This window comes from Gopherus evgoodei, chromosome 16 (genome assembly GCF_007399415.2).
Source record: "Gopherus evgoodei ecotype Sinaloan lineage chromosome 16, rGopEvg1_v1.p, whole genome shotgun sequence".
NCBI classification, from domain to species: Eukaryota; Metazoa; Chordata; order Testudines; family Testudinidae; genus Gopherus; species Gopherus evgoodei.
In genome coordinates this window covers 9928103-9955014 of record NC_044337.1, presented here as the reverse complement: position 1 = coordinate 9955014, position 26912 = coordinate 9928103, and the positions used below count along the sequence as shown (strand labels likewise).

At 47.7% G+C, this 26912-nt stretch overlaps 1 protein-coding gene across 2 annotated transcripts in view; it reads left to right on the top strand.

Moving 5' to 3' along the window:
• ASTN2 (astrotactin 2) overlaps window positions 1-26912 on the top strand; it is a 639084-nt gene that overhangs the window by 477717 nt on the left and 134455 nt on the right. For both annotated transcript variants that reach the window (XM_030535214.1, XM_030535213.1), the window contains 2 exons: window positions 1669-1802; window positions 3240-3388. In XM_030535214.1, the coding sequence (XP_030391074.1) occupies window positions 1669-1802; window positions 3240-3388 (283 nt within the window). The remainder of the gene's footprint in view (window positions 1-1668; window positions 1803-3239; window positions 3389-26912) is intronic.

The following is a 26912-nucleotide window of genomic DNA, read 5'->3' as shown; positions in this document are numbered from 1 at the left end:
GTTAAATACCAAATCTGCTGAAGCCATCCCTGTCCTCCCCAAGGGTGATATCAATCTTTAAGGTGTAACCCTTAAAATTAGTCGTATCGTGTGGGCCAGGCAGCTGCGGTCTGGCAGTCTCGGAGATTTGAAGGGGCTGAAATAGTGCTGCTTTAAGTACTTGGGTTTTGTCAAATAAGAGCTGGGAAAGCCAGCAGGGCTGTTAGGTATATAGAGGACCCTCCTCAGTAGTTTGGGGTCCAAAATGTAGGGCTTCTAACACCTTGGGAAAGGAGTTGCAAAAGCTAATAGAAGTAGATTTAAAAAAAAATAATTACAGTTAAGTCAGGGTTTCATTATTGTAGTATCTCTTAGAGACCTCAACTGAGGTTGGAGTGCCGGGGTGCTAGGTGCTGTACATTTGCATAGTGGGAGGCAGCCCCTGCCCCAAAGAGCTAACGGTCTAAGTAGACAAGACCAAGAGAGGATGGGAGGGGCAACAGAGGTGAAGCAACGTAAGGTCACACAGCAGGTGGGAGGGACTCCTGGCTTTCCAACCCAGGTTTCATGAGACCCAGTCACAGGTCTGAACCATTAGACCAGGGCACTGGTTTCATTTTATGTATTCCCCTGCGGTATTAGCAACTCAGCTCCAACCTCATGGGGCTAATGTATGAGAACAAACAGTGAAACTGACCCACTTTGTGCCTCTGTCCTAAACTGAGTGAACAGCAAAAAGTGAACAATCATCAGGAATAGATCCAAAGGACGTTAGATTTTTTAAAAATGATTTTATCTTTACTGATCTACGGCTGATCCTGCAGTCTGACCCATGAGGCTCATCATTGCTCCTGGGGCTCATATTGTAGTATGAGTCCTCTGAGGTAGTAGGAACTGCAGGGAGGCTTCTTGTCATGCTAATGACAGTGCAAAGTTGTTAATAGTTTCCATCAGATGCAATCCCAAAAGTGCTTTTACAAACTCTTCTGTTCGTACATACTAGGGTACCTAGTCCTGCAATCCTTACTCTTGTGAGTAATCCTTACTCAAGCAAGTAGCATCACTCACTTCAGTTGGGCTGCTCATATGAGTCAGGAGTGTGTGAGTACAGCATGCATGATCACCCCTGGGTGCTTTTTAGTCACTCAGCTCACCTTTGAAATGCAGTCAGTTCTGGGGTGGAGCATAAGGGAAATTAAAAGTTGGAAGTAAAGAATAGTAGTACATCCTGCTGAAATGTCAGGTAGAGTTAAGGGAGCGCAGATTTGTTGGAATTGGGTTTATCCCTGCCCTTCTGCAATAAAGTCCCAGGGGACCACATGGGCCCTCTTACATCTCAAAAGACTCCATTTGTGGTTGGCGCTGTACAGACACATAAAGAGAGACCAGCCCTGCTGGAAGAAATGGACAGTCTAAACAATCAAGACAAAATCATTATCCCCCTTGTACAGATGGGGGAACTGAAGCACAGAGAGATTAAATGACTTTTCCAAGGACACACAGGAAGTCAGTGGCAGAGCTGGGAATTAAACCCAGGTCTCCGGAGTCCCATCACATCCACGAGCCCCTCCTTCATCCTTTCCAGATCTAGTGACATTGACATTGGTCATAGGGACAGGGTAAAGACTAGCTGATTTCCCTTAGCTTTAAGCGTTTACATGTTTGTTTCTTTTTAATACAACTTTCCAGGCCTTCAGGGGAGCCCTGATGAGCTCATACTGGTGCTCAGGGAAAGGCAACGTTATCGAGGATTGGTGCAGATGTGACCTCAATGCCTTCGACGAGAATGGACTCCCAAACTGCAGTCCTCTCCCGCAGCCTGTGTACGTATCTGTTGGTCAATGGCTTCTAAGTTGTGGGGTGGTCAGCACATACTCAGTCCCCTTCTTGTTGGCTTTGTGGGGTGACAGCTTTGCCCCCAGGTGCCTCCTGGCTCCTGCATTCAAACCCAGGTCCCCAGTCCAGTGCATTTTGCTGTGTGACTGAGGCCTTTCAGATATCCTGAGGCTGGCTGTGGCCCTGGGAGTTTTCTTTGTTGTTTTTCATCACCTTATTAGTGCAGCTTGTAGAATGGGATTTAAAACAGCAAAAGAAATGGAATTACAGTGCAATTCATTGTGGCTTGTCAGAGTGAGAACAAATCAGGAGCAAACTGATGGGGAATTAGCTGAGACAGCAGGAAGAGAGACTGGCTCCAGCTTTCCACTAGGAAGAGAACATCGTTTTAGTAAGCCAATATCCTCAGACGGCATTGATTTCTTATCCTGAGCTCAGCAAACACACTTGTACTCTCAGAGCCCAGTTGTTGATAGCCCTGCACCTTGTGTTGTCACCGACTACATTACTAAGGGGGTGCAAAGTTGGTGTGATTCTGATCGGATATTCCACGCTCTCCTTTGCACTGATGTCAGTGATGATCATAGTGTAATACTTAGTCCTGCCATGAGTGCAGGGGACTGAACTAGATGACTTCTCAAGGTCCCTTCCAGTCCTATGATTCTATGATACAAGGCACACAGCATGAAGAATTAGACCCCCTCTCTCACCTCACACATTCACGCCCGTTCTCTCTCACACACGCACACTCTCTAACTCTCACTTTTTACCTATTCATCCCTCTCGTTCTTTTGCTCACACACATGCTCAGACTCACTCACAAACACACACCTGTACACACTCTTGGGCGTGCACACTCTTGCAGTCCTTCACTCCCATTCAGGCACAACCTGGGCTAGATTCTCTCTTCACTTATACCCCATCCATTGACCTCATCGTGGTTACATGGAGATACACGGAGGGGAAGTTTGACCTTCTCGCTCTCCTCTTTCACTCTCCCATGCTGCTGGACATCCGTTCTCCATAGGGTCACTGAGCTGATCAGAGATGGCAGGGATGTAGTTATGAGGGTATTAACTGAGACGAGGGAGAGCCCTTCAGGTGGGATGAGTTGAGCCCCCCTCAAATCGTGCATAGCCCAGAGCTGCTGATTCAGAAGAAGTCACAAGGCCAAGGCTCTTCAGGGAACAGGTGGAGGAGGGAACAGCATACAGCAGGATCTGACTCCACCTGGCTGAAAGTTTCCTTTTTTGTTTTTCCTCCCTCCCGTTCCTACTGTCCCCTTGTTTCTTGTGCGCATGTGAGTGTGTCTGAATGTGTGAGGGAGCCCATAGGCATATGTACAGAAGCTACTTTAACAGGCTGGCTTTCCTCAGAGTGCAAGCTGATCTCCAGGAGTTCTGCCTTGTTTGTGCCCTGCCCAGGTTGCGCTTATCCCCCAGCGTAGAGCCCTCCAGCACCGTGGTCTCTCTGGAGTGGCTGGATGTCCAGCCTGCGATTGGGACAAAGGTCTCCGATTATATCCTTCAGCACAAGAAGGTTGATGAGTACACGGACACTGACCTCTACACAGGTAGGTGAGGACAAGGGGCAGAAGCTCCTGCAGTTCCAGAGCAATCTTATCTGATTCTGTGCCCGAGATCCCTGACTGCAGGTGGGTCTGAGCTCCATCCTCGGGATTTTGTTGGCTTTGTACAGAAGGGTACGAAGCACAGACGCCGTCTGGAATGTAGTGTCAAACCTCCTGCAGTGGGAGTGACTTCTGAAGGTCTCTGTAGATTCTGTTACTTGGAAAAATTAGAGAAAGTGTTGGGTAACTACAAAGGAATTATTTGCATTTTGAAAGTACCCACCATTGTAGCAACTGGGCAATGTAGAAAATGGAGAGACATCAGTTAGAGCTGTGCAAAGCTTCTCTAACAGCACCTGAAACTCACCTGGGTTTGAAGTTTAGCTCTAAACACAGAACTTGGACCCAGTCCCCTGAGGCTCATGAATGTTTTGGCTGAGACTCAGAGCATGATTCAGGGGCCTGCAGGTCAAGGTGGAAGGATGTGAAACTTGTTGATGGGTCTGGATGAGTAATTAAAAGTGATGTGTTCTAAAACATATCACCAAAGGTGTTGAAATCTGCTGCTCTAGCTCTGCTCAGGGAGAAAACCAGGCACAACTCAGTTCCTTATATTGCGGTTAATGGAGGATTTGGGGTTCATTTAATCGTGAAAGCTAAAAGTCACGGTGCATGTGGGTTTTTCTCTCTCGACATTACATGTTCTTTCTTTGGAACATTGTGTTGCAAATCTCGCGAGCCAGGGGGTTTACATGCGGGCGGGGTTGTTTACAGTTGTTTTTCCTGGTGCTATCTGCCTACCCATCCCATGCTCGTTGCTGTGCTGTCTGAGCGCCTCCCAGAGGCTACGCACATTAGCTCTAGCAGGGGCTAGGCCCATCAGTGTATGTATTGCTAGACCACGCTCTGCAGAAGTGCGACGAACGGGCCCAACTGGTGGGCACCACTCTGAAGTGCTATCAGACAGGTTGAGCCTCTCCATGAGGCCTGCATAGATGCTCCCACAGCATGTGTGCTGGTGAGCGTAGACTGCTAGAGGCCAGCTGGTTCTGAGACAGTTCCCTCACTACTGTCTTCTCTTTGGCACAGGCTCAGTGCCCCTCTGGATACTCTTGTGACCATGTAACACCTCGCTCCAGTCACAGTCGCTTTGACACACCTTTGTATCCAAATGAGTAGGACAGAGGTGTGCGTGTGCCAAGCCGCAGACTTGTGACTAGCAGAGGCTCCTCTTCAGAATGCCTTTCCTTTCCTGTTGTTGCAGACTCAGCAGGAGCCAGCCAAGTGGCTTTTCAGTGTAGGGCAGGATGCTGGCACGCACACCAGTGCCTCTGATGGGCAGTGGGCAGAAGACTCCTGATCATGACTGATGGAGGATGAGTCACGGGCAGGGCTGGCTCCAGGCACCAGCTCAGCAAGCAGGTCAGGCTCTTCGGCGGCAATTGGGCAGCGGGTCCCTCAGTCCCTCTTGGAGGGAAGGACCGGCTGACAAACTGCCGCCGAAGAAGAAAGCGGCGCAATGGAGCTGCCACCGATCACGAATGCGATTGCGGCTTTTTTTTTCCTTTCACCGCTTGGGGCGGCAAAAACCCTGGAGCTGGCCCTGGTCACAGGAACCTGGGATTCTGAATGTGTGATGATTCTGTCAGAGATGCTATCTCACTGTGATCATTCAGAACCAATTCCTTCTTGGCTCAACAGGGGCAAGCCAGATTCATTTCCAGGAAAATGCAGGCGAGAACAGAATTTGGCTACTAGTGGTGGGTGGATTTCTGTGGGTTTATTCATTCTGTAACTTTCTGAGCACCTATGGGCCAAATTCTCTTCTGGTGTAAACTGGCGCAACCAAGGAAACTGCACCATATTATACCAGCAGGGAATTTTGGTTCCATCTGTTCTTCCTGTTCGATTTCTCTCCCAGGTATTTATATGGCCCCCATTACTAAGCCTCTCTGCTGCAGAGGCTAGGGTTTCATTGTCAAAGGAAAGATCAGCGCATCCTTCCGAGGCCACTGATCACTTGAAGGGGCCTCCACTGCAGGCAGTCAGAATTGGTGCCCCTCATTTGTTTACACCTCAGTCCCTGTCTCAAAGAAAGTTTCCCTCCCTCCCTGTCACTGACTTCCATTTCCAAAGCTACGCAGTGCCACTGCAGTGCCGGTGCTATGGTTCCAGTTTCCAAGCATGGCAGGTTTGTTCTTTGCCTTGGAGGGGCACCCACCAGTAATGGAAAAGGAAAGCAACCTGCTAAAGGAAGCGCTGCCTTTTGGATGGGGATTCTAGATTGCTCACACATTTGTCAGGTGAGGCCAGACGAGGGAACACGGGGTTTCTTCTTTGATGTGACTGGATCTCCGTGTGACAGCTGCAGCAGGAAATACAGATGATGATTATTCTTTTCTTTTTGCCATGTGTTTGACATGCGACGAAAATCACTCCCGAGAGCCCCATGCCCCTCGCTCTGCTCCTGGGCATCGTGCTAATTCTGAACACAAAAAACCAAAGCAACGAACAGACATTTAAAAAACCAAACCAAACCCCAAAGTTCTCTCTTCTCTCAAAAGAGCAAAGAGTCCTTTGGACCTTATAGACTAACAGATGTTTTGGAGCATGAGCTTTCGTGGGTGAATACCCACTTCGTTAGATGCATGTAGTGGAAATTTCCAGGGGCAAGTATATATATGCAAGCAAGAAGCAGGCTAGAGATAACGAGGTTAGTTCAGTCAGGGAGGATGAGGCCCTGTTCTAGCAGTTGAGGTGTGAAAACCAAGGGAGGAGAAACTGCTTTTGTAGTTGGCAAGCCATTCACAGTCTGTGTTTAATCCTGAGCTGATGGTGTCAAATTTGCAGATGAACTGAAGCTCAGCAGTTTCTCTTTGAAGTCTGGTCCTGAAGTTTATTTGCTGCAGGATGGCTACCTTTAAATCTGCTATTGTGTGACTAGGAAGGTTGAAGTGTTCTCCTACAGGTTTTTGTATATTGCCATTCCTAATATCTGATTTGTGGCCATTTATCCTTTTACGCAGGGATTGTCCAGTTTGGCCGATGTACATAGCAGAGGGGCATTGCTGGCATATGATGGCGTATATTACATTGGTGGACGTGCAGGTGAATGAACTGGTGATGGTGTGGCTGATCTGGTTAGGTCCTGTGATGGTGTCGCTGGTGTAGATATGTAGGCAGAGTTGGCATCGAGGTTTGTTGCATGGATTGGTTCCTGAGCTAGAGTTACTATGGTGTAGTGTGCAGGTACTGGTGAGAATGTGCTTCAGGTTGGCAGGTTGTCTGTGGGCGAGGACTGGCCTGCCACCCAAGGCCTGTGAAAGTGTGGGATCATTGTCCAGGATGGGTTGTAGATCACTGATGATGCTTTGGAGGGGTTTTAGTTGGGGACTGTATATGATGGCCAGTGGAGTTCTCTTCTCTCAGTTGTTTGTATCCAAATGTTCCCTCCTTCTTCCTCAACCTCTGTCCATGCCTGTGGAGCTACTAATTTTAGATGCCTTGATTTTTGAATGTCCAACTGGAGACACAAAGGGGCCTGATTTTTCCAAGGTGCTGAGCATCCGCAGCTCCTGTTGTCTTCATTTGGACGTGTGGGTGCTCAGCTACTCGGAGAATGAGCCCCTGGGTGCCTCCAGTTGAGTATCTCTCGCTTTCTCTTGCTTTCTCGTACTGCTGCCCATCACCAGTCTGAGTGACTTTTGCATAAAGTCAAGAGCAAAAACCTAAAACCAGGAGCCCCCTGGAAAATCTATGCCTCTGTTTTTGGGCAAGTTGAGGTTTTCCACACTTCTTCTGTCAATAGGGCTGCTGACCATGCCCTCTTCCCCCAGAGAGAGCAGGGTTATTTTAGCAGCACAGCCATACCATCTGAAAACAGCTATGCTTTTGATGCCGCTGGAGTTTATTCCTGAGATCTCCAGGCTATAAGAGTGGAAAGATAATCTGTATTTTTAAAAGAAAAATTAGAGTTATAACCTCCTAATATTGTGATTCCTGGCAATGTCCTCTGCTAGCACTGTGCCAACCCACCCTCTGGCTGCATGGCAGGATTTGCTCCTGTATGGCATCTGGCCCTCTGCCTGTCCCCCAAAGGCTCCGGCGTCTAATCTCGACAAAACCCTTGGCTTCCTATTCTGCTGGCAAGTGGAAGAAGCCCTTTCCCTGAGCCAAAAATAATTTTATCCTCTTCTTCATCCAGGAGCAGGGTCAGGAGCCAGCCCCGCTCTCTCCTTGTCTCAGTGTGCAGGACAGAGGTGTTGGGGGGCGGGAGTGAGAGAAATGAAGGCCTCTCAGGGAATACCTGCCTACCCAACTCCCTGGCTACATACATTTTTAAAGGCTTATTACTGGTGCTTAGAAAAACACAGCCCTCAAAACCTCTGATGTTACCAGGACTGTTCCCAAGGTGAATTTGTATGCGAAGCAAACCATACTTTCAACACCATGCAGCGGGGAGAGAGCGACTCTTCGCTCAGCAGCCAGAAAAGAAGATGGAGCAATCGCATCCTGAACTGTTCATTAAAGTTTGTGGAAATTACTCACAACTCCATATGCGTGACAGCTTGGTAGATGAGTGATGCTCTTTGTTCGAACATGAGCTGCTCGAAAGGAGGGAACGCGCGTGTGAGCGCGCGCACTGGCAGGGCTGCTAGCAGATTATGTCATAGACAAAGTAGGCTCTGCACTTAAGAAAAAAGAGAGAGAAAATGTGTTTTACAGAGTGAGGTACAAACCAAAATGTCTGTGAACATCTGGAACTAATATTAGGTTTGGAAAATGTTTTCTGTGCCTTCAAAACTCCTCTGGAGGAAGGAGTGTAAAGTTAAGAACCTCCGAAGGGGGAAGAAGAATGGAGCAGCAAGAACCCCAGTGCTACGTGCTTTTCATTTCTTTATTCTGGTTCCACTTCAGTCCGAATCCCCATCTGTTTCAGACTAGGACTCCAGATTATTATTGTTCATTGTTGTTACAATAGTTCATAGAGGCCCAACTGAGATGGGGGGTACATTGTGCCAGGTGCTGTGCATAATGAAGGATAGTCCCTGCCCCAAATGCCTTGCAGTCTAACTAGGCAAGGCAAACAAAGGATGAGTGGAAAGAAAGGACTGTTATCTCCCTTTTAGAGATGGAGAACTGAGGTTCTGAGAGATTACAGCTGGGATTGCCATGCCCAGCTCTCACGGAAAGTCAATGGAACATAGGGATGCAGGAATGGAGGACTGGAGCCTCTTGAGTCCTCAAATCTAGTCCCCTGTAATTGCAGGCAATCTGTCATGAAATCCTGTTCAGAAATGAATCAAGCTCCATTTTAAAGTAGATGGGCTCTTTGCCCCACTCCTACTCCTGATGGAAGGCTGTTCCAGAGCCTAACTTCTCTGATGGTTAGGTCCCCCCATTCTGATCTCCAGCCTCAGTGTATTCAAGGCAAGGTGTACCCCCATCAGTTCCTGTGCTGTTAGATGTATTCTCCCTGAGCTGCTTTTGAAGATCCCATGCATAGTGACGTACCCCGGGTCCCACAGCAGCCTGTGGCAGAACCAGGCACTTCAGAGTTTCAGTCCAGGACAAGACCATCCTTCTTCCCAGTCCCTGTATATGATGCACATCGTGATAGTGCCACAAGGCCTTGGTCAGGGTCAGCACCCTATTTATACTAGACATTGGGCAAGCACATGGGAACAGTATTCCCCCCACCAAGTTTACAGTCTAAGAAGGGGTGAATGATGCAATTGCCCCCGTACACAGGGGCCAGTGCAGGCCCACCTAAGCCCTCAATCTAGGGCAGACGTGGGTGCTTAGGCCTTTTGCAGATCTTCTCCATAGGGCTGAATTTCACCATGAAGAAGGTTCTTCTCACTCCTCGAACCACAGTTCAGAGATGTAGGGACAGGAGACCAGTGGGATGGCTTGGCTTTGTGAATGGCCCTAGTGCTGGTGGACAGGGTCAGGCTGGCAGCCCTGGAGAGTGATATGAGCCCTCTGATACTCTGCACAACAGGTGCGGCACGGGAAGTGGTGAGGTATCCCTGCCACTTGTCCCAAACAGGGCAACTCCTGCGATCGATGAGGGACATTCAGTCTCCAGGCCGAGTCAGTGCTAACCAAGGGCCTCCTTTCCCATCTCGTGTAGGCCACAAGCAGCCAGAAGATGGTAACAGTCTTCAGTCCCACATCTCTCGTATCTCTCTCCAGGATACAAGGAGTACCTGACAGTCACTGTGGCCATGAGCCAGATTGTTCAATCCAGCAAGCTCAGTGAAAGGCTCCAGAGCCTACTGACAATCCTAAGCCATCCAGGGTACGTCCACCCATCAAAAAAACAAACAAACCCACAGCAGCTAGTCTCGGAGCCCAGGTCAAGTGACTTGAGTTCATGGTGTGGGGGCTAAGAATAGAGCAGATGTTCAGGGCCCCCCAGCCTGTGAAGGGGGGAGGATCTTGCAGCCTGGACCCCAGCCCGAGCCCGAACATCTACTCTGCTATTTTTAGACTTGCAGCGTGAGCCCCATGAACCTGAGTCAGTTGACCTGGACTCTGAGGGTCGCTGCCATTGCCCGTTTTTGCGGTTGTAGATCTACCTCCCGACTCCTTTTCTCAGGCGCTTATTTTTAATCTGAGTGAATGGACTCGCTAGATCCTGTGTCCATCTTCCAGATCAGGCTTGGGCACTGTGGAAGCCTAGGAAGTGAGATGCCTGGCTTTGAATGCCCATGTGATATCCCATCCCCATCTGAAGAACCACAAATAAGGCCCCTCTTGTGCAGGGGAACCCTAACATCTCCCGCATAGTTAGAGCAGTTTCCTACCTTCATATTGTTATTTGTATCACAGTCGCACCTAGGAATTCCGATTGTGGACCAGGGCCTATTGTGCTAGGTGCTGTACAAAACACAGAACAAAAAGATAGTGAGAGTTGGAAACTTTTGGATTCTTTTTAAATTGGTGTCCCACTACAGGACTTTGTACGTGCTTGATAGTTCATGCACCTCCCCTCGAAATCAGCCCCTCCTGCTCTCTGAAACTGCTGCCCATGTCAGCCTGTCTGTGCGGTGGGCTTCTGTTTCCATAGCTGCTGTCCCCAGCATCAAACTGTTAGTCCTCGTAACTTGTCTCCTTTGCAAACAGGCTGTTCAGTGCTGAGGATTTCAGAGTTCTGTGACAGTCAGCATCAGTGCGTTACACACTTCCGTGCCAAGTAACTCCAGCCCCTGGAAGAAGGAGAGTTCAGCATTGTGATCCCCTCAGAGGAGGAGAAAGGAACAAACCTTTGGCTGCATGTTCCCTGCATGACACATGGGTCAGGGAGAAGAAAAACCTCCTTGTTAACCAGCCCCTGTTCAGGAATAAAGGATGATTGCATGTAATGCCACTAATCTCATCTCCCGTTTACCTCATCGGGGGAGGACATTTGGGTTGATTTTTAGGGCTTCACATAAGAATAGCCACATTAGTTAAGAGTTTAAAAGTAAAATAACGAAATGTACTTGTGAGGCTGACAGGCCAGGAGCCAGCTCGTGCTAGGATCCCCAGGTCTCCACTCGACGCTGACGAAAGCGTAGATGGAACCAATCTGGCTCACCTGTGTGTTACTATTGTTAAAGCAGGCATGATGAGAATGTGCTTAGTGTTTAGACTGCATGGAATGCTTGTGATTTCCCGCATGCGTGCATCTCACTCCTAACCTCTGTATCCCATATTTGAAGGTAATATTTGAGCATTTTTGCATTGTAAGCCTCTGTAACCGTGTACAACACCAGACAGAAGAGAAGCATTATCTAGTGTGAAATGCTGGTCTCCGACACAAGATGTGGTGTCCAGCCCAACAAGGAAGGCCCATCAACATCAGGCGGTCTAGAGTGGAACATTAAAAGGGACCAAAGATTTTGTTTATCTCTCACGCCCCTTGAAGATGAGACTTGCAAGGGACTTCCCGCCATCGGCTGAGTTTGTAACTCGAAGCAGAAGGGGAGAAAGGAATAAAAACCCTAACCAATACAAGACTATCCTTCCTCCTAATCCCTGTATACTGCATGCTATGAACTCTGTTGGACTATTGTGTCCAGTTCTGAGTGCCACATTTCAGGAAAATCCAGAGAAGAGCAACAAAATTGATTTAAGGTCTAGAAAACATGACTCATGAGGGAAGATTGAAAAAACTGGGTTTGCTTAATCTGGAGAAGAGAAGACTGAGAGGGGACATGATAACAGTTTTCAAGTACATAAAAGGTTGTTATAAGGAGGAGTGAGGAAAATTGTTCTCTTTAACCTCTGAGGATAGGACAAGGAGCAATGGGTTTAAATTGCAGCCAGGGAGGTTTAGGTTGGATGTAAGGAAAAACTTCCTGTCAGGGTGGTTAAGCACTGGAATAAATTGCCTAGAGAGGTTGTGGAATCTCCAACATTGGGGATTTTTGAGAGCAGGGTAGACAAACACCTGTCAGGGATGGTCTAGATAATACTTAGTCCTGCCACAAGTGCAGGGGACTGGACTAGATCACCTCTTGAGGTCCCTTCCAGTTCTATGATTCTATGTGCATTGTGGTAGTCACTGGACAACTCAGTCTGAATCAAGGCCCTGTTTATACTAGACAGTGGCCAAGCACATGGGAACAATATTTTCTCTCCCTCCCCCCCGCAAGTTTACAATCTAAGAAGGGGTGAATGGTGCAGTTGCCCTCCCGCACAGGGGTCAGTGCAGGTCCATGTATCAGTTAAGTCCCACCTAAGCCCTCAATCTAGGGCAGACGTGGGTGCTTAGGCCTTTTGCAGCCCCTCTACACAGCGGTCAATTTCACCATGAGGAAGGTTCTCCTCACTCCCTCAACCACAGTTCAGAGATGTAGGGACAGGACAGCAGATGTAGGGACAGGACACCAGTGGGATGGCTTGGATTTATAAATGACCCTAGTACTGGTGGATGGGAGGAAAAACTGTATTTTCATGCCACTTGGACATGGGGGGGCAAAGATTACTAGGCATAAGCAAAAGATCCCTAGTGTTTAGCCTGGGTTAGCTCTAAAGGATGTCTAGAGCTTGCTTGTCATAGAAGCTTCTATTCCTTTTTGAAACATAAGACTATAACTTGTGTGTGTGTGTGTATGTTTACCCACTCTAACATTGTAGATAACTCTTTTCTTTTTCTTAGTTAAAAAAAATTGTAATTAATTTATTGTTGGATTGGCCACAAGCATTGTTTTTAGTATAGAATCTCTGATGCAATTGACGTGAAGAAGTGACTGGTCCTTTGGGACCGGGAGTAATCTGAATATTGCCGTGAGGCTTGGTGTAAGGGACTATCCATCCCAAAGGTAGGCTCACCTGGGTGGCAAGACAGATCGGTGTACACAAGTGGACTGTCTGTAACTCCGTATTAAGGCTGTTATGGCACTTGAGGAGTTTACACTTGATACTTGGTTGGTGAAATCTAAATGCAGAACTCACAGCCAATTTGGGGTTTGTGCCCCAGTTTTGAGTAGTCTGCTCATGCCTTGGGCACTGCAGGGCAGCCTGACACTGTTTATAACACTCACACTGCAGGCCAGATAATGAGGGTTGCCGTTACTATGTTCTGGCAGGTGTGGGGTTGTGTTGCTGTGCGTTGGCGGGCGTGGGGGTGGTTGTGTTGCTGTGCTTTGGCAGGTGTGAGTGTTGTGTTACTGTCCTGGCAGGCATGGTGTTGTGTTGCTGTGCGTTGGCAGGATGGGGGTGATTGTTGCGTTACTGGGTGCTGGTGGGCCTTCTTTCACATCCTACCTTCCTGGGCAGCTTGGTTTTGGCCATCACCTCTGAGCACCCTCACATCCCTGGCCTGCCAGTGACCACAAATATACCAGCAACATTTGTTGCATCCTCACAGCAGTGCCCAGCATTTGCCATCTGCGGCTGCCACCATGTGAATATCCATCAAATAGTGTCCTGCCAAGGATAATGAACATTCCCCCAGCAGGAGCTTCCTCACAGCAATGTCCCCTACGCTTGCCAGATAGTATCCAGCTGTTTGAGCTTCCTCAGTGTCGTGCCAATGACAAACAGGAAACCAGTTCTGGGAGCTTTCCTTGCTGGGAGAAGCTCCCAGCTAACAAAGAGCAAAGACCTCCTGCTGGTAACAGCTTCTCCCTTTCAGCATTTGTCAGGCCTTCCTGGGCCTCCTCACAGCAGTTTTCTGCTATGGCTACATGTATGTCTACACTGCAATAAAACACCCTTGCCTGGCCCATCTCAGCTGACCTGGGTCTGCGGGACTCGGGCTGCAGGGCTCTAAAACTGCAGTGAGTTTGAGAACAGCTGACATGAGTTAACTGTGGGTGTTTTAAGACAGTGTAGACATATCCTCCATGTCCTGGTCCACAAGCCCCGCAGATCATAAGCGCAGGAAGCTCTTACTTCTGGATCGTCACCTCTGGGCAATCTAATGCTAGGGACAGTCCCCTTTCTGGAAGCTGGGTGGAGATCCCCCCGACTGGAACAGTCTGAATCCACTGTCTCTCCAGCTCCAGACTCTGTGATTGTGTTAAGTTTGACCTATGACGCACACACCCTCCAGTGCCTCAGTCCAGCTCAGAAATTTGGGTACTGTGATCTAATCTACTTGTTACAAATCACCCAGGTTCCCGTAAGTCAGATAAAGCTTGTCCTTGAGATGCTCGGTAAATAGAGGCTGAGGGCGCTTACACTGTCTTATTTCTCTCTCGCTGTTCCCCCTCCCCTTTAAATTATAGATGATCTCATCCCCGGAGGAAGGAGAGAGGGTTTTTCAGTGTCAATATAAGGAACAGGAGCGGCAGCAGGAGCAGATTGAATTGTGGGCAGTGTGCCAAAGCTGAATGGCACAAACCTTCTCTCAGGCTCATGTGGATCCAGAGGATACTCTGTCAAGAGAAGGCAGAATAAATGGGGCCTCTCCAGAAAAGAGCTTCCCGTTTGCACAATGATCATCCCCCAGTGAAGCTTAATAGCCCTCCTGCAGTCGTCACGGGTGGAGTCCCCGGACATCAGCGAAGGGGTGATGAGAGGGGTCTGATGCACATGCACTCATCTGAGACGAGTAATGATGCCTTGCGCTTCTATAGCTTCATAGGAGGAGAGGTTAAAAAGATGAGGACAGTTCAGCTTAGAAAAGAGACAGCCAATGGGGGATATGAAAGAGGTCTCTAGAATCATGAATTTTGTGGAAAATGTGACTAGAGAAGTGTTATTTATCCCTTTGCATAACACAAGAACTAGGGGTCACCCGGTGAAATTAACAGGCAGCAGGTTCAAAACAGTCATAAGGATGTACTTCATACAATGCACAGTCAGCTCGTAGAACTCATTGCCAAAGGTCATTGTGAAGGCCAAAAGTATAACGAGGTTCAGAAAAGAATTCAATGAGTTCATGGAAGATAGCTCCATCAATGACTGTTAGCCAAAACGGGCAGGGACACAGTTCCATCCTCTGGTTGTCCCCAAACCTCCAACTCCCAGAAGCTGGGCCTGGTGACAGAGATGAATCACTCAAAATTGCTCTGTTCTGTTCATTCCCTCTGAAACACCTGGCATCAGCCACTGTTAGAGACAGGATACTGGGCTAAATGGACCATTGGTCTGAGCCAGTGTGGCCGTTCTTATGCTTTTATGTGCCATAGGAAGATCTCAAAGCACTTTACAGACGTTCATAAATCAATCCTCAGCACCTGGGAGGTAATTATCTCTATTTTACAGATGAGGACTTGTCAATTGATTTCTTCTCCCGCCCCCACCATCATGAAGAGAAGACATGCATGTGGGCTCATCCCATCAGCTTGAACTCTGGGGGAAGGGAATAAAAATAAAAATCCCTGACAAAAAGAAACTATCTCTATGCTGCTTGAGCTTTAGGAGGGTCAGGTTTTCTAAGTATAAGCAAGGGATCTCCAGCTGCTTAGCATGGGTTAGTCCTACAGCATATACATATAGCACTTGTATATTACAGAAGCCTCTATAACCTTTTGGAACCTAAGGCTGTAATTCATTTGTATGTGTATATTTATCTGCTTTAGTCTTGCTCTCTTAAAGTCCAAGAAATTAACACACAGTTTTGTCCTCGGATGTTCCACAATGGTTTGCCTGGTGTCTATGGGCTGCCTTTTGTTGGGCAGAGAATAACACCTCCTGTGGTAAACTAGCATTTCACTCTTAGGAATGCTTCTTCCAGACCGTGGGGGTTTACAGTTTCAGAGCAATCACTTTTACATTTACAGAGCAAACTCTTAAATATTACTTTGTGGCATGGGATAGGGATTTTATAAGTGAGATTAGTACAGGCAAGCAACTCACAAGCATTTCATAAAGTCTAAACACCAAACACATTTTCATAACTCTAATACCTATTTTAACAATTCTAATACACAGGTGAGCTGACCGGTTTCCCGATATGCATTTGTCAGCGTTCAGGTGAGGCATAGGGACCTTGGCATGAGCGGGCACCTGGTCTGCCAGCATCACACAGGCCCTCAGCAATAGTCATGGGGTGTTTTTTAATTATTATTTGGCATAAAAAGCTGGTGCCCACATAGAGGGCTCAGTTCACCCTTGATCTGCACCAACTCAAACCCTGGCCGAGGCCCTTAACTGGCCCTATAACTAGCAAAAACCCAAGCAGCGATGATGTGAGGAGGAGCTAACAGGTGGGAGGAGCATCTGGGGTCCTTCTCCTGGGGACTTGTGACACATCAGGTGCAATTCCCAGCATTCAGGAGACATTTAAAGTATTTTGAAACAAAGCAGCTGGATTGTGGTTTAAAGCCACATCTGATGCTGGAGGGTGGTGGGCAGGAGTCCCAAGGGCAGTGCAGGCTGGATCAAACTACATTCCTCCTGGGGAGGAAGGCTGAGAAGCAGCTCCACCACCGCAAGAGAGAGTGCTGCATGCACTGCTATCAGTGCCTTGCCAGCTCTGCTGGCTCATGCCACCCTCACCCTGCCCCTCCCAGCTTCTCTGGCTCCAATGATAGAGCCAGCTGTGCACACTGTGTCTTATCTCCAGCTGCACTGAGCCGGTCCCCAGGTGCAGGTAAATGGAGGAGGCTCCTTGGGCACCAGCTTTTTATGCCCCCCACCCCCCAAAAAAAAAAATAACATGGGCTTTATGTAGCGATTTTGTACTAAAACCAGGCTGGCTTCAGGCTCTCAATGGAGCAATCGAGCGGATTTGTTCTAAATTTACCTGCTGCCACTGTCCTCCGGTGACCCTTTGTTCTCCTGTTAGAGGACAGGCTTGTAGCTGCCATAGGATTCTTTTTCCTTAGCCCGGTTAGGTAAGTGTGAGGTCTCTTGAGTCGTTGAGCTGTAGGTCGGGATTCTCAGTGGATGGGTGCACTCCCCAGGGCACGGTTGTGCTGACACAGGATTGTTGCAAAGGGGATAATCCTTAGTACGTGCAATGAAGACTCCAAGTCCCTTTGCACGGGTGTGTGTGTGTGTGTGTGTGTGTGTGTGTGTGTGTGTGTGTGTGTGTGTGTGTGTGTGTGTGTGTGTGTGTGTGACAACCCTGGGTAGCTGGAAGGAATTTCAGAGCATCAGGTGAAGTTCACACCCGGTCCTGCTGTGCACATTGGAAAGTGCCCTAGGAGATAGGCATTTGACATCATAGCTCCCTGTTATTATTTTTATTAAGGTGACACTTAGAGGTCCCAGTTAAGACCGGGGCTCTGTTGTGCTAGGCATGCACTCAGCATAGTAAGAGACAGCCTCTGCCCTGAAGAACTTGAAACTCAAATAGACAAAACAGAGTAAAGGGTGGGGGGAAGCAGAAGGAGGGACAGGACTTGTTTAAGGTCACGCAGCAAGTCAGTGACAGAGCTCGGAATAGAACCCTCAGGCCAGGAGCAGGGGGGTCCTGATCTTAACAGTTTGCACAGGGTCAATCCAGCCTTCTTTCGTGCTGACACAGCCCAGCTGACATCAGCCAGGTTGTGCCCGCAGGAGTAGGAAAAGTATCATAGAATCATAAACTTTAAGGTCAGAAGGGACCATTATGATCATCTAGTCTGACCTCCTGCTCAACACAGGCCACAGAATCTCACCCACCCACTCCTGTATCAAACCTGTGTCTGAGCCGTTGAAGTCCTCAAATCGTGGTTTAAAGACTTCAAGGTGCAGAGAACCTTCCAGCAAGTGACCCATGCCCCACGCTGCAGAGGAAGGCGAAAAAACTCCAGGGCTTCTGCCAATCTGCCCAGGAGGAAAATTCCTTCCTGACCGCAAATATGGCAATCAGCTAAACCCTGAGCATGTGGGCAACACTCACCAGCCAGGCAACCAGGAAAGAATTCTCTGTAGTAACTCAGATCCCACCCCATCTAACATCCATCACAAGCCATTGGGCATATTTACCGCTAGTAGTCAAAGATGAATTAATTGCCAAAATTAGGTTATCCCATTATACCATCCCCTCCATACACTTATCAGGCTTAAGTCTTGAAGCCAGATATGTCTTTTGCCCCCACTACTCTCCTTGGAAGGCTGTTCCAGAACTTCACTCCTCTAATGATTAGAAACCTTCATCTAATTTCAAGTCTAAACTTCCTGATAGCCAGTTTATATCCATTTGTTCTTCTGTCCACATTGGTACTGAGTTTAAATATTTCCTCTCCCTCCCTGGTATTTATTCCTCTGATATATTTATAAAGAGCAATCATATCTCCCCTCAGCCTTCTTTTGGTTAGGAGAAACAAGCCGAGCTCTTTGAGTCTCCTTCCATAAGACAGGTTTTCCATTCCTCGGATCACCTAGTAGCCCTTCTCTGTACCTGTTCCAGTTTGAATTCATCTTTCTTAAACGTGGGAGACCAGAACTGAACACAGTATTCCAGGTGAGGTCTCCTTGTATAACGTGTACTTTTATAACAGTTCTAACACCTCTTTATCTCTACTGGAAATACCTCGCCTGATGCATCCCAAGATCGCATTAGCTTTTTTCACAGTCATATCACATTGGCCGCTCATAGTCATCCTGTGATCAACCAATACTCTGAGGTCCTTCTCCTCCTCTGTTACTTCCAACTGATGCCTCCCCAGCTTATAACAGTATCTCTTGTTATTAATCTCTAAATGCATGACCTTGCGCTTTTCACTATTAAATTTCATCCTATTACTATTACTCCAGTTTACAAGGTCATCCAGATCTTCCTGTATGATATCCCAGTCCTCTGTATTGGCAATACCTCCCAGCTTTGTGTCATACACAAACTTTATTAGCACATTCCCACTTTTTGTGCCAAGGTCAGTAATAAAAAGATGAAATAAGATTGGTCCCATAACCGATCCCTGAGGAACTCCACTAGTAACCTCTCTCCAGCCTGATAATTCACCTTTCAATACCACCCATTGTAGTCTCCCCTTTAACCAGTTCCTTATCCACCTTTCAATTTTCATATTGATCCCCATCTTTTCCAATTTAGCTAATAATTCCCCATGTGGAACCGTATCAAATGCTTTACTGAAATCCAGATAAATTAGATCCACTGCATTTCTTTTGTTTAAAAAATCTGTTATCTTCTCAAAGAAGGAGATCAGGTCGGTTTGGCATGACCTACCTTTTGTAAAACCATGTTGTATTTTGCCCCAATTACCATTGACCTCAATGTCCTTGACTACTTTTTCCTTCAAATTTTTTTTCCAAGACCTTGCATACTACAGATGTCAAACTGACAGGCCTGTAGTTGCCCGGCTCACTTTTTCTCCCTTTCTTAAAGATAGGAATTATGTTAGCAATTCTCCAGTCATACAGTACAATCCCTGAGTTTACCGATTCATTAAAAATTCTTGCTAATGGGCTTGCAATTTCATGTTTCAGTTCCTTTAATATTCTTGGGTGAAGATTATCTGGGCCCCCTGATTTTGTTCCATTAAGCTGTTCGAGTTTGGCTTCTACCTTGGATGTGGTAATTTCTACCTCCATCTCCTCATTCCTATTTGCCATCCTACTATTATCCCTAAGATCCTCATTAGCCTCATTAAAGACTGAAGTAAAGTATTTGTTTAGATATTGGGTTGTGCCTAGATTATCCTTAACCTCCACTCCATCCTCAGTATTTAGCAGTCCCCCTTCTTTCTTTGTTTTCTTCTTATTTATATGGCTATAGAACCTTTTGCTATTGGTTTTAATTCCCTTTGCAGCGGAAAACTCTCCATGGCTTTTGGCCTTTCTAACTTTATCCTCAGATGTTCTGACCTCAATAAGATAGCTTTCCTTGCTGATCACTCCCATCTTCCATTCCTTGTAGGCTTTCTATTTTTTCTTAATCACCTCTCTGAGATGCTTGCTCATCCAGCTTGGTCTACAATTCCTGCCTATGATTTTTTCCCCTTTCTTGGGATGCAGGCTTCTGATAGTTTCTGCAACTTTGACTTGAAGTAATTCCAGCTTGCTCCACCTTTAGATCCCCAAGTTCTTCAGTCCAATCTAGTTCCCTAACTAATTTCCCTAATTCTTTAAAGTTAGCCCTTTTGAAATCAAAACCCCCTAATCCCAGATCTATTTTTGTTTACCCTTCCATTTAGTTTAAATTGAATTAGCTCGTGATCACTCGAACCAAGTTTGTCTCCTGCAAGCATTTCTTCTATGAGGTCCTCACTACTCACCAAAACCAAATCTAAAATGACATCCCTTCTTGTTGGTTCAGCTTGTCACGGAGTCCCCGGGCGATGCTCTGGAACTGCTCCCCACCAAGCCAGGCAGGACTTTGGGGAGCCTCCTCTCCCTTGGAGCAGACTTGTTCAGGGCAAGAAGCTCACACAGCTTCACCTCCTGGGTCTCTCCTTGGAGCATTCAGCATCCTCTGCCCCTCCGTGCGCTTCCCACAGCGAGTCCACCCCAGCGGGGTCCTGGGGAAGCCACCGGGTTCTGCACCCCCACTTTGCAGTCAGACGTGACTCTCAGCCAGCCAGTAAAACAGAGGTTTATTCGATGATAGGAACAGGGTCTAAAACAGAGCTTGTAGATACAGCGAACCGGACCCCTCGGCTGGGTCCATTCTGGGGGGGCAGTGAGCCAGACCCCCAGGTCTGCCCTCCACCCTTGACCCCAGCCAGCTCCAGACTAACAACCCCTCCCAGCCCCTCCTCTCTCCTCAGCCCCTTTCCCGGGCCAGGAGGTCACCTGATCCCTTTGTCTCCAACACCTTCAGCTGGCACCTTTGCAGAGGAGGGGCCCAGGCCATCAGTTGCTAGGAGACAGAGTGCCAGGCATTTAGGTGCACTGGCCCTTGCTCTGCCAGATACTTAAGAACTGCCATGGGGACACTGAGGCACCAACACAGTATTCAGAGAAAACATTAAGAACTTTCCCAGTTCGTCACAGTTCAGCAACTACTCGGTGAAGGAATCCATCAGCTACCGCATCTAGGAAAATCTGAGCCCTATTATTACAACTAGCACTTGTCCTCCAGTCTATATCTGGGAAGTTAAAGTCTCCCATGATAACACAATTCCCATTAGTGTTTACTTCATTAAAAACATTAAAGAGGTCTCTATCCATATCCAAATCAGATCCCGGCGGTCTGTAGCACACCCCAAGCACTATCTCAGAGGAGGCTCTAGTAGCTTTCTTCCCCAGTGTGATTTTTGCCCAGACAGATTCTGTGTTATCCAGGGCTGGCTCCAGGGTTTTTGCTGCCTCAAGCAGCAAAAACAAAAAAGAGGCACGATCGCGATCTGCAGCACTACCACCGCCACTTCAGTCTTCAGCGGCAATTCGGTGGCTGGTCCTTCACTCCAGGAGAGAGTGAGGGACCCTCTGCTGAATTGCCGCCCCTCTCCATTGGCCGCCCCAAGCACCTGCTTGCTGGGCTGGTGCCTGGAGCCGGCCCTGGTCTTATCCATTCCATCCCTTCTTATTTCTTTACAGTCTACCTCATCATAGCTATACAATGCTCCTTTGCCTTTATTTCTGTCTTTCCTAAACAGCACAGAGTCTTCACTACCTGTGCTCCAGTCATGGCTACTATTCCACCATGGTTCTGTTATCCCTATAATAACCAGTTTCACTTCCTGCACCAGTAACTCTATTTCCTCCATTTGTTACCTAGGCTCCTCGCATTGGTGTACAAACATCTTAATTCTTGCTGTCTGGCTTCACTCACATTGTTTACCCGATTAGGCCCAGACGTTCTACCACCAGTATCACCTATTAGAATTGTATCTACAGTACCCTCCCTCCGTATGTCCATTCTCCTACTCATGATTTCGTCCCTCTCAATGTTAAAATCCGGCGTGGAGATTACCTGGACATCTCCCAACCATCTCCCCCCAATTCCTAGTTTAAAGAACTTGGCTTGTAGATTGAAGGTGGCATGTTGGGCAGTAGACCATGACCAGTCAGGATTATTTGAGGAGCTTGAGGTCCCAGCTGTGTCACTAACTTTTGGCAGAAAGTACAGTATTGAAGCCTTAAAATTCCATCTCTCCTGTAGAATGCCATGTCCTACAAGGGGGCGTCCATTGAAAAACACCGGTTCTTGTAAAGATAGATGTTTACCTTCACGCTGGACATGGAAAGCTTCCTTCTTGATCGGGTCCCAAGGTACATTTTCAGATGCAATTTTGAGAGGGTCTTATTTTAATCGCATTTACCACAGTTTTATTGTGCTCATTGTGAATCATTTTAAGACATTGGCTATGTAAATATAAATATGGTGCGCCTCATTTTCCAGCAAAACATCTTCTGCGTGAATGTTGTGCAACTGGTATTGTATTAGCATCTGTTTATGGACGTAAAGGAATAAAGATATAGCCAAAATGAACGCAGTGAAGGTCACAAAGGTGTTAGAGGTTGTCTCTATTGCCCAGATTGCCTGAAATTAGGTTCCTAGCTCCATACTAGATCAGAGTCCTGATTTCTGAAAGTGCTGAGCAACCAGTGTTCCTCTGTGCCTCAGTTTCCCCATATGTGGCATGAGGGTAATGATGCCAACCTCCTTTGTAAAGTGCTTTGAGATCTATGGCTTTATCTCTTTCTGTCTCTCAAAGAACTAATGATTATTTAATTTAGGTACTATCTTTTTTACAGTCTTGGCCTGTAATCACAGCTGTGTGAAGCTCGGTCTCCTGGCTGTTTTTGGCCAATAGACTGGGGGTCTGTTTTTTTCTGGTTAGGAATGGAAGAAAATACTTTTGGGCTTTATTGGTTTTAAGGAGGTTGTTTGTATGGTGCACCAAGGTTCTGCTTGTCTTCCTTATCATGGTGCTATTGGAGGGCTTGTCTCAGAGCAGACTACTGTAGGTGATCAAATCTGATGTCTAGAAGGTTTAAACTTAGTCCGGGAGTTATATGTAACTGTTTCATGGAGAGTCTGGGTATCATGACCTCTCTTAAGAAGTCTTTGAACATCACTGGGGTAGAGGAAGACTGGATAGCTCTGGAGAATTGGTGTTGGAATATCGAGCCTTCTACCTCAGGTCAGTACTGAGCAAATGTTATTTTACCATCATTCTCATGTCTTACATGAACTAGGCCTCCAGCTGCTTCCTAGCTGGCAGGTTGCACACGACATAAAACACCATCCCAGTGAGCACTGACTGGCACCCTTGTAGATAGTGTGAGCAGAGAGGCCAAGAACTGAATGGAACCTGGACTACCCATCTCCAATACAAAGCGAGTCCATTCAGGCTCAGATTCATGCATGTAAGTTAGCACAGCTGCTGCCTCTGTTGTATCCATTGCATGGAGAAATAGAAGACTTCAGTTCCCCAGGCCCCTTTCTGGAGCACTAACCCACTTAGCTATTGGCTTGTGGGGAAAAAAAAACAAAGAAAGGGAAGTCTTTGAAGAAAAGGTCAGTTTTTTGGAAGAAGCTTACTGGGAGGTGTTATGAAATAATACCTAGCAAGTAGTTAATTCTGAGCTTTGCATTCATTCGGAGAGCACCGATTTTCTCCTCCGGGGATAGCTATAGTTGTTTCCACCTACCAATGTCATTTCTGAATCCTGGAAAGCAAGAAGGAAGAAGAGATTCTTGGCCAGGGTTGAACCATGTGCCTCAGTATTTCATTGAATCATGTTTCCGTGGGGCAGTTCCAGTTCATTATCTTGTAGGAAGGCTGTTGGAACTGAACTGGGATTTAGGGCATCGCCTCCAGTCCTCCTAAATGGTTCTGTAGTTTGAGAAGTAGGAAAATCCATCAATAAGCTTCTGAAATAGGGAACGGAAAAGTGTGCTGAATGGGACAGAGACAGGGGTATGTCATCCGCTTTAAGGGATAATGTTAATTGAAGGCTTTGTATTGTGTATTCAGACCACACTGGCTCTTACTGAAGACAAGAGTTGTGGGTAAAATGGCAGCTATGGGATGTTCCCTCCTAGCCAAAACAACTTTGAACTTACTACAATGGAGATTAATGAGGCCACACATGGTATTTTGTCCAGGGTTATAAAACCATCCCCTAGAATAAAGGTCTGGAGTAGTCAGGGCCCAGAGTCGTCTAGAGTGAAGGCTGCTCCTGGAAGTTGGACTGAATGATTGAATGCAGGTCAGTAGTCATCTATATAAAACCCTTTATGGACCAGTCTTTATGACAGTAAAATGATATGGTTGGAAACCACCAGGGGGCCCAAATTTTCAAATTAGCTCATTTCCCATTTTGGCACCCAGAGATGTGCCTACAGTTTCATAGATTATTATTAGGGTTGGAAGGGACCTCAGGAGATCATCTAGTCCAACCCCCTGCTCAAAGCAGGACCAATCCCCAACTAAATCCCCAAATAGCCCCCTCAAGGATTGAACTCACAACCCTGGGTTTAGCAGGCCAATGCTCAAACCACTGAGCTAAAAGTGCTAAGTTCATTGGGTGCATGTTGGGATCTTGGCTCCTGTAAAAATCTGACCCCACTGAGCCCGTGGAAATGCGCCTTTAGCTTTTCAGAAAATCCAGCCCTTAAAGCACAGTGAGGTGCATATGGCCCCGATGCAGCAAAGAACTCAAGCATATGAATAACTTTAAACACATGAGTAGTCACTTTGGAGTCAGCTGTGCTACTCCTTTGCTTGATGGTATGCACGTGCTAAACTGCTTTGCTGGACTGAGGCCATGGTGAGGTTTGGACATGTTCCTTGGAAGCATCTGCTTTTAGCCACTGCTGGGGGAATGATGCTGAAGTCGATGGAGCTTTGGTACTAAGCTCATCCTCGTAGCCTTGCTTTAGAGTCTGCTGCAAGGCTGCTGGCATGCCTGTGTCTTGGATTATTTCCAGTGATGGGGAAAGAATGAATCAAAAAGGAAAGTACCTGGCCCCGGCCACTGCTCTGGCTGCGTACAGAGGCTATAATGGGCCTGCCTCAGCCTGGTGAAGAATTCCCTTGGCACAAAAATTGCATAGAGCTGGCATACGCTGACTGACCTCTGAGCCTCCAGCATGGGAGACATGCTGGGGGCAAAGCCAGAGACGGGAAGGAGAGTAGCCATAGTGCTACAGCTCTCCTGGGCTCTGGAGCTGTCTGTTGGCTGCTGTAGCGAGACCGGTGTAGTAAAGCAGTGCAGCCCTTGGGGCTGCTCTAATGTACACCAAGGGCTGCTCTGGCCCCTGGACAGACAAGATCTGGTTGGTGCAAAGCTGGCTGAAAGTCCCCTTTGCCTCTGCTCCTCCTGAGCTGTGCCTGTGTGCTGCATCTGCCCAAAAACAGCACATAAAATCTCTCTCTTCCCTCCATATACCAAGACTGTGTGCTACCCCCTCAGTGAACCGTGGCTCCAGGCAGTGCCCTGCACCTGCCCTTTACATCACGTTTTGTTTCGGGGAAGGGGGTATCGAGTATGGAGAGTTAGAGGCACTTGCCAATTAAAATAGCTGTTCCTCTGTCACGTTTCACATGATACGGGAGTAGGAGAGATCCCCCTGCTCCCCTGTGGCTCCTCCCCAGTTTGTTCAGCTTGCTGTGGAGGAAGATCTGGTTCTTGCAAGGAGGCTACGTCACACTTCATACTGTTTAGACAGGCTAAACCTTTCCTCCTTGTAATTGGGTGATTGAGTCTGTGTGCTTTCCCAGATATTAATCTGGGGGCCCTGGGGGGCAGTCAGATTAGGTTATGGAGACATAATAGGAAATACTGCTGGGGCAAGTTTGGGTTATGGGGGATGAATGGATATTCTGTAGCATTCCCCTGATGCCTTTCCCAGTCAGGGGGCCTGCACTGTGGGGTCAGGGAGGGGTCTTTCTGCAAAATCAAATTGGCTTTGACCTTTGCTAGGAGAACCTCTCCCTGGTCCCGTTCAGCTCATGTAACCGTGCCCTTCCAGAGCATCTAACTATGATCTCTTCCTTGGGACTGAAACACTCCTCTCTCCTTGGTGCAGAGGAGAGGAGTTGCCTGGCTTTCTATTTCAAATGGGCACCATATCAGCAGCCCCACTTCAACAGAGAATGCCCAGGGGCCTCCTACACTGGGGTAACATTGCTCAGAGAGCTTACGTTATGAAAATCGCCCCTTGCGAGCAAGCCCCTCCCTTGCCCGGTTCCCCCCAGCTCGAGCAGGTTGTGTGCTCCAGAGGGGTGGCAAGCCCAGGGATAAAAGGAAGGAGTATATTTCTCTTTTTCATGGGGAACAAGCATCTCTCTGCCCACAAATCTCCGGCTCGCCAGCCCACAGGTGCTTCCAGGCCCTAATTCAGGACAGCATTTAACCTCATACTTAAGTCCCTCTGCAATGGGTTGCTCACCCCACACCAGCTCCTGAAGGGTTGGCTGCACCTAGAGGAGGAGCCAGGGAGCAGTGAGGACTCTTTAAAGGATGAAGCTCAGCTGGATGGGAATAGGCAGGGCTGGGCTAAAGCCAGGTAGCTGAGGGCAGAGAGGGGCTGCAGGGAGTTCTGCGGTCACACTCTCTGAGGCTACAGGGAGCAGGGGCTTGGCCCAAAGGGCAGGGTGGGTAGAGAAGGAGCTGGAATCTGAGAGAGGCAACCTAGGAATCAGGCCAGGGAAACAGCAGCGAGATGTCGGGTAGTGCTTTAAATCCAAATAAAGTCAGTGGACCTTAAGCATATGCCTGAAGCAAAGGAGGTGCTTCTGTGCTATCTTGCTTTGGGATGCTTTCCTGAATGGAGGCCGCAGGGAAGTGGAGCTAGACAGCAATACAGCCAGGCTGGTGCTAAGGAGGACCCTCCCTTGAGTGCCCGGGAGCGTGGAATCATGCCGTTTAACTCTCATTGGCTCGTTCAGGCAGGTGATTTTTCTGGGTGATTTTGTAGAGCTGCCCCAGGTGCCAGCCTGCAGCACTCACGCCAGCCCTTCTTTTGTTTTGTTGATGACAGGATGTTCGTTGTGGGATGGGCATTCACTTAGGAAGTTTCTGATCAATAATGTTAAGTGGTGGCAAAGGCCCAGTGGCTGGATTGGCAGTTAATGGTGACTGTGCAACTCTCCGGTGAAATAGGATGTTATGGGCCTGGGAAATGCCTTGTTCGGATTCTGCGCCTGCCAGCAGCTCCTTTCCCATTGCCTTGCAAGGAGGGAGGGGATGCATGCAGGATATTTTCTAGCCTCCTCAGCCAGGATGTTCTTAGCATAAC